Source organism: Doryrhamphus excisus, linkage group LG16, assembly GCF_037039965.1.
Source record: "Doryrhamphus excisus strain RoL-2023G ecotype Guam linkage group LG16, RoL_Dexc_Guam_v1.1, whole genome shotgun sequence".
In the NCBI taxonomy this organism is placed as follows: Eukaryota; Metazoa; Chordata; class Actinopteri; order Syngnathiformes; family Syngnathidae; genus Doryrhamphus; species Doryrhamphus excisus.
Window position 1 is genome coordinate 3,294,968 of NC_136372.1, and position 12,650 is coordinate 3,307,617.

General features: G+C 41.4%; 2 protein-coding genes and 1 long non-coding RNA gene across 5 annotated transcripts in view; 1 reads left to right on the forward strand and 2 right to left on the reverse strand.

Annotated features, from left to right (window-relative positions):
- Positions 1 to 111: 111 nt before the first annotated feature.
- LOC131103047 (coenzyme Q-binding protein COQ10 homolog, mitochondrial) lies at positions 112 to 1,988 on the reverse strand. The gene is made up of 5 exons (XM_058048903.2): positions 1,753 to 1,988; positions 961 to 1,116; positions 701 to 896; positions 513 to 614; positions 112 to 289 (listed from the first exon to the last, which is right to left on the reverse strand). The coding sequence occupies exons 1-5, from the start codon at positions 1,851 to 1,853 to the stop codon at positions 137 to 139; spliced, it is 708 nt and encodes a 235-aa protein (XP_057904886.2). The 5' UTR covers positions 1,854 to 1,988; the 3' UTR covers positions 112 to 136.
- On the forward strand, positions 114 to 9,419 carry LOC144901906 (uncharacterized). Its single transcript, XR_013630067.1, has 3 exons — positions 114 to 2,025; positions 6,851 to 6,930; positions 9,090 to 9,419. It is a non-coding gene; the product is annotated as an uncharacterized LOC144901906 (long non-coding RNA).
- Positions 2,200 to 12,650, reverse strand: part of hsd17b1 (hydroxysteroid (17-beta) dehydrogenase 1) — a 34,270-nt gene continuing 23,819 nt past the window's right edge. The window contains exons 1-6 of one of the 3 annotated variants that reach the window (XM_058048902.2): positions 3,925 to 4,273; positions 3,702 to 3,863; positions 3,079 to 3,258; positions 2,928 to 3,021; positions 2,677 to 2,860; positions 2,200 to 2,418 (exon numbers count right to left, since the gene is read on the reverse strand). In XM_058048902.2, the coding sequence (XP_057904885.2) occupies positions 2,263 to 2,418; positions 2,677 to 2,860; positions 2,928 to 3,021; positions 3,079 to 3,258; positions 3,702 to 3,863; positions 3,925 to 4,021 (873 nt within the window). In that variant the 5' untranslated portion in view covers positions 4,022 to 4,273 and the 3' untranslated portion in view covers positions 2,200 to 2,262. Of the gene's footprint in view, positions 2,419 to 2,676; positions 2,861 to 2,927; positions 3,259 to 3,701; positions 3,864 to 3,924; positions 4,274 to 12,650 lie in introns of those variants that run through there. The other 2 variants (XM_078797542.1, XM_078797541.1) reach the window with 2 other exon arrangements.

Sequence of the window (12,650 nt, forward strand, 5' to 3'; positions counted from 1 at the left end):
GAAAAAATGAAGGTTTTAATTGAAAAAACTACTAAGTAAAAAGTATAGAAGACATTTGTGAACATACAAGTGAAATAAATTAGACTACAAATAAATACAAAATTAGCCAAAAAGAGCAGAGCAACAAGGGGGGGCGTCACCACGAACCCTTCCTCAAGGGCGCCTCCTGCTGACCCCCATAGAGCGCCGCCGCCCGGGACTCAAAAGCGCACACCATCTGCTTGACCACCTCGTCGAAAAAAACACTTGCCAGGCGAGAGTGGAGCAGCGACTTGAACTCAAACGACACCTGCGGAAATGAAAAGTCTCGTTATCTAACCCGCGATGTCGTCTTTCTTTACCCCCTTAATCCCACTTAAGACGCTCCCCCTTCGTTAAAACGCTCCACTTCCTGGATGCTAATCCTCGCTGAGGACTAACTCTTATCACAGAAGCTATTTTCAGCTAGCTAATCATTGCTAACTTTAACAACATGTCCTTTTAAATGGCACTCGCTGACTGAATGAACTTACATAAAAGTCCACTTTGCAGGACTCGGGTACGTTTTTGGGTCCAGGTGCGAACCTCCACACCGTTTCAAGATGGCTGAACAGGGATCCGTCAGTACACAAAGCCTGATGTACCGACACAAAGTAGCAATAAAGTTAAAAACAACTTATTAGTGTGATAGTGTTATGTATTCCTGGGATTAAAGACGTACTCTGACTTGGTGGTTCGGAATAACGGTGACTTCAGAAGTGTAACGCTCCACCAAGGGCGGGAAACCGATTTCCAGCTCGGCGTGGAGGTCGCCACCCGCGCGCCCCTTGACGACACGGGATTTCTTGCACCAGGGTACAAAGTGCTGGTACTGCTCCACGCTGGCCACCACGCCGTACATCTGCTCGGGTGTGAACCTGCAATAATAGAATACTCTTTTTTTTTCCGGTCTATTCCGCTCATCCGCTCAAAAGGACTCACCCAATGGTGCGGCTCTCTGCGTACTCGGTTCTACGACTGCTGATGGGAGCGGCCAAGTTGATGAAGCTTCGGTGGGGGGTCTTGATGTAGGAGGGGGCGCACTGGGATAAACTGGGCTTTCTCAACGTTCCCAGTACCCCACCAGGACCAACATGTCTGCAGGGGTGATATAGTGTATAGTCGGGTATGGAATAGTATAGTAGAGTATGTTTTGGTATGCTTCAGTACAGAGCATAGCATGTTATGATATAACTTTACATAGTATAGTATGTTGTGGCACGGTATAATATAGTACACAGCAGTAGAATGTGGTATAAAAAGATATAGTCAAGTATGAGATAGTGTAGTAGTTAGGTATGATAGTCAATGACATGTTACAATATGTTATAATGTGATATAGTACAGTATGGTAAGGTACAGTATAGTACTTTTGGGTTTAATTCTGTATAATATAGCCTTAAATGGTCTGGTGTGTATATTATACGATAACTGTAGCATCGTCAACAGATTTATATTATGTTAAATCAGTATTGCATGGATGTATAACAATATAGTAGAGTATGTATACTATGGCAGAGTATTGTTTGAAGTTATACCTAAAGCTAACCTCACGCAAAAATATTTTTTTCTTAAAACTTTTATGAAAAAAAAAAAACATTTAATATTCGACACACCAATGGTTTAGTAATTAGAATAAAAAATACTTAAAAAACAGAAACAATAAATGATGGAATCTGCTGATGTTAATCTAAAACGATGTTCTTTTCATGATGAACGTCGCGCGAGACTCACCTTGCATTTCCTTGTTTTAGGTTCCCACGAACAAACTTCGTATGGACTTGAAAACCATCTAAAATAGACCTGGCGAGCCGCGGCGTCGATTTACTGGACATAACTACTTCGATTTACTTTCAAAAATCAAACTTCCGCAGGTCTTTTTTAAAAAGTAGTTTGTCCAACAGCAGCCGGTAGATTTGTTCCAGCAGCTAGCCGGAGTCTCTCTCTCTCTCACTCCTAGCCAAGATGATGACGTCACTGGTTCTGGACCAATCACAGCACGAGTTGGTAAGTTTGACATTTTTGTATGTGTTAGTAATGAATGAATGGACCAATAGGTGTGTCACATTATGGTGTAATATCAAATTATTACATAATAACTCATCAGGTTCATTGAAGACGGGAAAAAACAGGAAGAAAACATTAATATAGATTTAATTGCTGTATTTTTTCCCCACAAAAGTGAAAAATAGAGTTAAATGATTGATAATTATACATTGCAGTACAATATACAACAAATGTATGTTATTTTTCTGCAAACGTAAACATGAGGTTGCTCATGGTGTTGATGTACTCGAGGCCGTCCAGCTGCGTGACCTTCATGTCGATCAAGGGGGGCACTGCCCCGCAGGTGAAGTATCTGAAGGCGGGTTTGTGTGACTGTATGGCGTCCAAAAACACCTGAAACAGGAGCACAAATATGCAATTTCTTATTTATTTTTGCAATTTTTAACTGTGAAATTCAGATAATTTGTATAAATATTAGAAATATTAGGACAAATGCGGCCTGTGAATGACATAAATGTTTTGTTTATTTTTTATGGATGTCCGATATTGTCCGATATCACATTTTCATACTGATATCAGCCGATTGCCATTTTAATGAGGGAAATATTATATTATAAAACGTTAGTGGTGATAAAAAAAAACACCCGATACCTTTACGATGTCCTCGGTGTCCTGTGCAGCGTTTTGGAAAACGTGGCTACAATGCTGCAGGTATTTCTCATACAGGCTAAGCGTGTGGGCGTCGACATGTTGCAGGCACTCATCCCCAAGCTCCGCCTTCTTCAGGTTGACCAGGAAGTCAGTATTGACGGGGCCACACACGATAAGACTAACACTACAAGGTTGGGATTTTATCAATCAATCAATTTCATATTCGGCGAGATGTTTTTTTGGACACTGACTGGATGTTGAAGCGTTGTAGGAGAATGGCCAAGCTCTCGCACGTCCCCTCCACGGCGAACTTGCTGGCACAGTACACCTCATTAAAAGGAAGACCTGGACACATGTTTGGTAAACTTCCATCCGTCAGTGATAAGGAAGAGCCGCTCTCACCGTGAAGACCGCCGGTGCTTCCCGTGACCAGAATACGACCCCCACGTTGAGCCTTCATGCCGGGTAGGAAGGCCTTTATGGTCTGGATCGTTCCCAGAAGGTTGACTTCCAGAATCTGCTTCATGGAGTCCAACGATTGGACCTCCAGTGGACCCATTAAACCGACACCGGCGTTGCACACTAAACAAAATGGCAGACATGTCACAGTTACACCCAAGAAGCCCTAAAATGGAGCCTTATTTTTCATGAAAGTAGAAATAATTTCATAAAATCATAATTTGCCCTTTTTACCCTTCATTTTCCACCATTTTCTGTATGAACTGCACCAATACAGAATAGGAGGAATAAGTCAATTTAGTAAGAAATATGGCAATATCCTGCCATCTCTGAGTTCTGTATGAAAGGCACAGAGAGATTTTTCAGGAATTCTGTGCAAAAGAGGCTATTATCAACTTAGCCATATTGTACTGAGCAACCAGGACACTGACAGATACGTGTCTTTTGCGTTCCTATATGACATTTAGATTAATTTCTTCTTCTATGGTTATCATCACATTTGTTTCTCAATGCTATCCTAATGGGAGAACATTAAGGTAGTACTTTTCTGAGCGAGAAGAACCCACCCAGAATGTCCACCCGTTTCTCCACCACTTTGTCCCGGGCATCCAGGATGGACTGGTGGTCTGTGACGTCCATCTGAAGAACCTCCAGGGTGTCCTTGTGCAGACCTTTGACGCACTCCAGAAGACGTTCCTTCTTGGCCAGGTTCCTCATGGTGGCGTACACTAAACACAAAGACGATGCGTTGACAGCATTGTTTTTTTTACGTGTTCATTGTTTGCTGACCTTTGAACATCTGATCCGGGTGAGAGGCCAAACGGACCGCCAGGCTGAGGCCGATGCCAGACGAGCAGCCGGTGATCAACACCACCTTCTTGTCCATGGTGATGACGCCGTGTGAAGGAGAAGACGCTTCTCAGTCACTCTTTTCCCCTATCTCTCGCCTCACAAGGCCATTTCTTCTCCAAACATCTTCCTATCATCAAACACCTGCAGTCCTCCCGTTTTTTCTCATGTCCTTGCCGCTTTTGGTTGTTGTTTTTTTCTTCTTGGATTTAGAGACATCTGGGAAGGTCAGGACCTTATTTACTCCATGGAATACTTGAAAGAAGCTCCACCTGGAGTAGCAAAGATGGTTTTGAGAGGTGCACTAACAAAAAAGTAACAGTAGGGGGCAGCAAAACGTCATGAAACCTTCCACAAAAAGCAGACTGTCTTAACATGAGGCCTCCATAGAAAACATCAGGATAGACCAAGATGTGTTTTTTTTAAATATTAATTTTAATTAATATTAATATAAAATAAATAATATTGATTTATGATACGAATTAGAGCAAATATGTTAATATCATCTTGTATATATAATATTTACAGTTTTGCCTGACTCAGTCCAATGTTAAAATTCATTATAAATAAATAAATATATTGTATAAATACATAAAAATGTTATGTTTGCATTATTTTTGTGTTATCTTTATTAATTCAGCAGAAATTATTCCACATATAAATAAAAAAATGCTCATCTGAGGGTATAAATAATTGCAAAAATGTGCTATACAGGAATAAAACAGAGCAAAAAAAAAAATGCAATTATTAATGTGAACACATTAAAGCATGTGAAAAAATATCCAAGTGAAAAGAAAACCATATTTCATGTCTTGTTTCGCTCTCACGGTCTAACAGGAAGTGGTGTTAAAAAAAAAAAACAATAAACAATCGACATACATTCCATACCTATGTACAGTAGTTTCACCTGATAATGGTTGTTAATTGAGTTGTTAGCTCATTGAAGTTGGAGTAATGAGTTTGTTTACCTTTATATTTGTTTTTTATTTCACATATTCATCATCTTTTTTTACAGAAAAACAAACACTGGCTTTAGCCTTAAGTGAAAAAACAAATTCTAGTAGTGAAACTTTCAACTCCTCATTTAATAATGGCTCAGTCTATCACCTGGAGTATACAATTTCCTACAGTGCGCTAAGACGTCTGGAAAAAGTCCATAAACACCTCCTGAACGTCACCCTTGAACTCCTGAGGTCTTCTTGACTTCCTATGGAAAGGTGCTGAGTTTGTCAGGAATGTAAGACAGCAAGTTTGTGCCAGCAGTAGCATTCCACGCTTGAAGAAAGGAATGATGGAGTCTGACCCGGTGCTTGAGGATTATCAAGTAACGTCTCCCCAGTGTCGAGCCATGTGCTCCCCCCCCCCCCCCCCCCCCACCCTCCGTGCATGACTTCAGGTCACATTGGAGAAGAAGTTCTATTTCCAGCGCAGAGACACATGAACTGGCACAATGTGAGGCTTGTCTTCCATGCTGGAAGAAGACAGGACGTCCCACGTGAGAATGATGGGTAGATGAAGATGTGCTGAGTCTGACAAGAGAAATAGTCATCATGACTGGTTCGTATGAACAATGTGAGACTTCTCTTTGGGTCTGATGTAGAAACCAAAGCCCTGGAGTATCATGAAACATGAAAATGTATGACTATTACCCTGTGTTTTAGTTATTTTCATTTAAGGAAAGCTGCATTGAGGCAAATTTGGAATAATAATCCTTTCTGATTGTTCCTAAATAGGCTTTTTTTTACTCACAAATATTTACAATTTAAAACCAGTATCATAAATAAACAAATCTTATTTTGAGCTGACATGTTTGTGTCAATGTGAGAGGTCTCACTCGCTCACATTTTGGATTTGCTTAAAGTTTGTGGGCGAGTTTTAGAGCTAATATGCTAATAATAAAAAATAGTAATACAAAAATATTATTAAATATATTGTATCTTTTAAAATAATACACAGATTTACTGAGATTTCCCCCACTTATGATGGATAAAAACGTATTTCAATCTGCGATTAAATGCGATTAATTGTGAGTTAACTATGGCCAAAATCAAGATCAAATATTTTAATCGATTGACAACCCCAAAATAAACAAACTCGCTCACATTTTGGATTTGCTGAACGTTTGTGGGCGAGTTTTAGAGCTAATATGCTAATAATAAAGAAAAATAGTAATACAAAAATATGCTTGCTGGCTGTATTTTTTTTAATAATACAGAGATATACAGAGATTTCCCCCACTTATTATAGTTAAAAACTTATTTCCATCTGCGATTAAATACAATTAATTGTGAGTTAACTATGGCAAAAAAAGAAATTAATCACAATCAAATATTTTAATCAATTGACAGCCCCAAAATAAATCTTATTTTGAGCTGACAAACAAAAACATGTTAGTGTGAGAGGTCTCGCTAGCTCACATTTTGGATTTGCTGAACGTTTGTTGGCGAGTTTTAGAGCTAATATGCTAATAATAAAGAAAAATAGTAATACAAAAATATGCTTGTTGAATGTATTTTTTTAAATAATACAGAGATATACAGAGAAACTTATTTTCATCTGCGATTAAATGTGATTAATTGCGAGTTAACTATGGTCAAAATGAAATTAATCACGATCAAATATTTTAATCGATTGACAGCCCCAAAATAAACAAATCTTATTTTGAGCTGACAAAGTGTGAGACGTCTCACTCGCTCACAGTTTGACTGTTTGGCCTGTGAGATTACCCAGCATGACTTGAGGGTTGGATGCCGAATATAGATATGATAAAATACAATGTATGTTGTTCTGTAAGCGTTATTATGACTGACTATGTTCTGTCAAGCCCAGGATTATTTTTGTATGATTTATTTTTTTCCCCCCACAGGAAGAGATCCAAGACCCACTGAAAAGAGGTCCAGGAGCCAAGACAGGGCGGAACTTCTTATTACACTTGAATCATTGCAGGTGAGGCTACATTTAAGTGACAGTATGCTATAAATAGAGTAAAATATTATGCTTTGGTAGCATTGTATTGAATAGTAAGCCTTCATTTGTTTGTGTATATTGTCTGACCTTCACAGTAGAACACATTGAAAATCCAGCAAAACCTGCAGTCTATCATTATTTCAACCCCCAAAGATTCTTCCTTTCCGCATGCATGATGGGAGAGTCTTCCCTTTCGTACAGCATGAGCCACTGGGGGTCCCCAATTTCCAAAATAAACCTGCCATGGGTCAGGCTCATGTTGATGGTAAAAATAGAAAACATCCCGAGTCGTGCAAAAAGCATTAAGAGACTCAGGTTGACTCCCGTGAGAACCAGGAGGAGAACTGAGATGTTCAAGGACTGAGTGGCAGGTTTCATGAGAGAGTGAAAGGTTCACTGGGATCGGGAGCTTTGGGCTTTGCTGCTAAAGTCATCAGCGGGTGAAACGGGAGAGCACGTGTGGAAAGTATGAGCATGTTCATTGACGCAGAGTCAGCATCTCTTTTATGGCTTTTTGTGTGTGCGTTTAAAATCATCATTTGATTCGTTTTCCCGGACTTTTTGGATTCATGGATGGTCGAGGGGGCGTGGCCTTGATGTCACTTTGGACCCACTGGGCCGCTGCCTTGACCGACTGCATTGGACATTCCATAGAACCAGTTTGTATACCAGGAAATAGCGGCGTAAAGTTATGGGAAACGGTCTCTTCCTTTCAGTACGGACAATACTTCAGAACAGTGGTGTCCAACGTGAGGCCTCTGGGCCGTTTGTGACACATGTTTGTTTTTTGGTTGGCCCAAAATGAAATATGGTGTAGTTCTACTAGCCCTTGATGGAAGATTTTGTAACCCCAGCTCCCATCCTTCTTTCCTTCCTTCCTTCTTTCCTTCCTTCCTTCCTTACATTCTTACTTACATCCTTCCTTCTATCCTTCCTTCCTTCCTTCGTTCTTTCCTTCCTTCCTTCCATCCATCCATCCTTCCTTCCTTCCTTCCTTCCTCCGTTCTTTCTTTCTTTCCTTCCTTCCTTCCTTCCTTCCTTCATCCTTCCTTCCTTCCTTCCTTCCTTCCTTCCTTCCTTCCTTCCATCCTTCCTTACGTACTTACTTGCTTTCATCCTTCCTTCCATCCTTCCTTCATTCTTTCCTTCCTTCCTTCCTTCCTTCCTTCCTTCCTTCCTTCCTTCCTTCCTTCCTTCATCCTTCCTTCCTTCCTCCGTTCCTTCCTTCCTTCCTTCCTTCCATCCTTCCTTTGCTCTTTCCTTCCTTCCTTCCTTCGTTCTTTCCTTCCTTCCTTCCTTCATTCTTTCCCTCCTTCCTTCCTTCCTTCCTTCCTTCATTCCATCCATCCATCCTTCCTTCATTTGTTCCTTCCTTCCTTCCTTCGTTCTTTCCTTCCTTCCTTCCTTCTATCCTTCCTTCATTCTTTCCTTCCTTCCTTCCTTTCATCCTTCCTTCCTTCCTTCCTTCGTTCATTCCTTCCTTCCTTCCTTCCTTCCTTCCTTCGTTCTTTCCTTCCTTTGTTCTTTCCTTCCTTCCTTCCTTCCTTCCATCCAACCTCCTTCGTTTGTTCCTTCCTTCCTTCCTTCCTTCTATCCTTCCTTCTTTCCTTCCTTCCTTCCTTCCTTCGTTCTTTCCTTCCTTCCTTCCTTTGTTCTTTCCTTCCTTCCTTTCTTTGTTCTTTCCTTCCTTCCTTCCATTGGCCGCACAGTTTCCCAGTGCTGGCAGCACTCGTGCAGCTCCGGCTCATAATGCTACCACAATGATACTTGGTTGTACACAAAACACGATACAATACAAGCTATACAATGACTATTCTAAAGTATATCCAAGTTGACTTCCTGTGGTATTGTCCCTTGAGAGGAACGCATACAGTATACAGTATACAGTATACAGTAATATACAGAATACAGGTTTATGGTTTTTTCAGCCCAAGAAGGATTCTGTGTTTCGATTGCGTAGCTCGGGTAAACAAAAACAATGGTGAGGTGACGGGTGGCGTGGGTATTTTATAATACTTGGAAATAAGTTCCCATGAAGAGAAGTCATCCAGTTTTCGCACAACGTTTCCTCTTCATTTTGCTTTTGTCTACTACTGATCCTATGTCTTCTTTTCACACATGCCTGACCTCGGAATCAGCACGACTCCACCCGTTGCCAAGACACCGTCTGTGTTTACTGCCTGAGTGGAAAGTCATCCTGAGGTATGTAGACACAACAGGACGTTTCACCACAAATGCAAAAAATAGCAGCGCCACGTGCGTATTATGCTGAAAAGCTTGGCCTCTTCGTTTGTGACTTCCTGTTGTTCTCAAACGCTGGCGGTGTAGATTCATGCAGATTAGATCAATTATATCGATGTGCTTGAAATAGAAGTTTGGAGGCTGTTGTGTACAGCAAATGATTTATACTACATCAAAGAACATAATAAGCCAAATGTACTGCTAACCTTCACCACTATCACAGTTTTTTATATGTTTTTTGGTTAAATTCTGCCAATTATTAGTCAAAAATGTGCACATTTTACATATTTTTGATCAAAATTGAGCATTTTCATGCATAAAAATGTCTAAATTAACTGCAATAACAATATAAAGGCATTCAGAAGACACATTCAAAGACGTTGATGAAGTGTAGTGTTCTACACTGGTCACTAGGTGTCAGTAATGTTACTGTAATATTCAGTGAGACACACAACAGGCACGAGAGTCGTGGGGCTGCTGGAGCCTATCCCAAATGTCTTCGGGCGAGAGTTGGGTTACAACCCTAGACTGGTGGCCAGCCAATCACAGGGCACATATAGACAAACAACCATTCACACTCACATTCATACTTATGGACAATTTGGAGTCGCTAATTAAACTAGCATTTTTTGGAATATGGGAGGAAAAGCCACGCATGCACGGGGAGAACATGCAAACTCCACACAAAGATTACCGAGAGTGGAATCGAACTCGGGTCACCTAGCTGTGAGGCGTGTGTGCTAACCACTCGGTCTAATTATGCGACCGTTACCGACATAAAACTAAAAACCAACTCTTAAATGGCTTGTTTTATTTTATTATGTTTTCTCAAAAGATGACTATAGGGGTGTTATTTGATGTTTATAACTCTCTAATTTATAAAGGTCATAAACAGGTTTTTTATGCTTTATATATGAAAATATTGCTAGGAATACTACTTCCTGGATATTGTCCAATCACAGTTAGGTCTGGAAAATAAAATAGGAGGCTAGGAGATAACAGCAAATGATGGAGAAAGAAAAATACCGCCATTTTGTTTATATATTGAGGGATTGCTTGTGGAGCTTCTGTTTGAATGTATGTTGGTCGACGCGACACGATGCCTCGCGCACTCGAGTCTCATTCGGTGAACCGCGGTTCATACTGTATGCAGGGATAGACCAGACGGAAAGCATTCAGGAATGATGTCTTATGCAATCTATGCGAGGTTTGTAAAATGGAAGTGAAGGTTAACAACAAAAACAACAATGTCAACGCTGCCGTCGCTTCATTCCTGGGCTTTCACTTCACACGAGCCCTTTTCACATTCACATCATATTTCCTCAGCATCCTTTGTGCGGCGCGAGCGCTCTCACGGCCTCCTGACAGCCGGTCATGCTCGTTATGAGCTCAGCCAGATCTCCTCCCTCGCAGAAATGTCACCCGTCTTCATTGCTGGCATCGTTCTCCTGGTTGTCACCGTTTAGTTCTTCTTCTTCTTCCCCGGAGTCAGCGTCAACTTTGTTGTCATCGGTCGTTAAACAAAAGATACAATAAATAGCCTGGCTGCCACCTCCTGATTTTCACACGAGTCAAGCTGTTGGGAATGACTTGTTTTTGTCGCCATGACATCAAAAGTGCCGGGATGCAGATCAAGTTAGCCGTTCAATTTGATTACGGTAGTCTTTACATTATGTAAGTCGTTTCATTGACATGACCTCTTTTTCCCAAAACATTCCCAAGAACCATCTGGCTCTTATCACTTTCTCACATAATTTCCTCATAAAACCGCCAACGGACCGGGATACCGCGGCCGCTGTTTTTATCCGTTCTTACATATCATTTCACTGCGGATGTTTGTGAACCGCGGTACCGAAGAGGTTACCGTGACATTTTCTCAGACGTCCCCATTGGGAGCGGATAGCATAAAGGTGATAGGAATGTTATGAGGGCCGCCCGGGAGAGAGTTACATAAGCAACTGGAGCTATCATTTAAGTTTATAAGGGAGACGATTAGTATTTATAAGCAACATACCGTACAGACTTTCCCAAAGAATGACGCGTGGGATGTCATCAGTCATCATACGGAAGCCTGTTAGATAATAGCATAACAGGCCACACCAACATGGCTACTGACTGGAAGACTTGGCCTCTGATTGGTTATAATGACCTTACAGAGGTCACCACACTTATGATGCAAAAAGTGGCTACAGTAATACAGGGTCAGGCACATTAAATAAAAGGCAAATAAAGTAAAGTAAACAAAAACAAAAAGTCTTCAAAAAGTACATATAATGTCGTTCTGTTTCATTATGGCCCTGTGATTGGTCGGTGACCAGTCCAGGGTGTACCCTGACTCTTGCCCGAAAACAACTGGGATAGGTTCCAGCACCCCCGCAACCCTCGTGAGGATAAGCGGTAAAAAATCAATGAATTAATGTTTTCATTATGTTTTAAAAATGAAATCAGGGCACGGCGGTCTAGTGGTTAGCGCGCAGACCTCACAACGAGGAGACCAGGGTTCAATTCCACCCTCGACCATCTCTGTGTGGAGTTTGCATGTTCTCCCCGTACATGCGTGGGTTTTCTCCGGGTACTCCGGTTTCCTCCCACATTCCAAAAAAACATGCTAGGTTAATTAGCGACTCCAAATTGTCCATAGGTATGAATGTGAGTGTGAATGGTTGTTTGTCTATATGTGCCCTGTGATTGGCTGGCCACCAGTCCAGGGTGTACCCCGCCTCTCGCCTGAACACAGCTGGGATAGGCTCCAGCACCCCGTGACAATAAGCGGCAAAAAATGAATGAATATTTAAGCATTATTAGAGCCCTCTAGACATGAAATAACACCCCTATATTGACTTTTAAACTCTTATTACCCAAATTTGTAAATAAAAGGAAATAAAACCTTTCAGGGGCTGCACCGTGTAAGAGTGGTTAGCACACAGGCTTCACAGCTAGGAGACCCGAGTTCGATTCCACCCTCGGCCATCTCTGTATGGAGTTTGCATGTTCTCCCCGTGCATGCGTGGGTTTCCTCCGGGTACTTTGGTTTCCTCCCACATTCCAAAAAAAACATGCTAGGTTAATTAGCGACTCCAAATTGTCCATAGGTATGAATGTGAGTGTGAATGGTTGTTTGTCTATATGTGCCCTGTGATTGGCTGGCCACCAGTCCAGGGTGTACCCCGCCTCTTGCCTGAACACAGCTGGGATAGGCTCCAGCACCCCGTGACAATAAGCGGCAAAAAATGAATGAATATTTAAGCATTATTAGAGCCCTCTAGACACAAAATAACACCCCTATATTGACTTTTAAACTCTTATTACCCAAATTTGTAAATAAAAGGAAATAAAACCTTTCAGGGGCTGCACCGTGTAAGAGTGGTTAACACACAGGCTTCACAGCTAGGAGACCCGAGTTCGATTCCACCCTCGGCCATCTCTGTATGGAGTTTGAATGTTCTTCCCGTGCATGA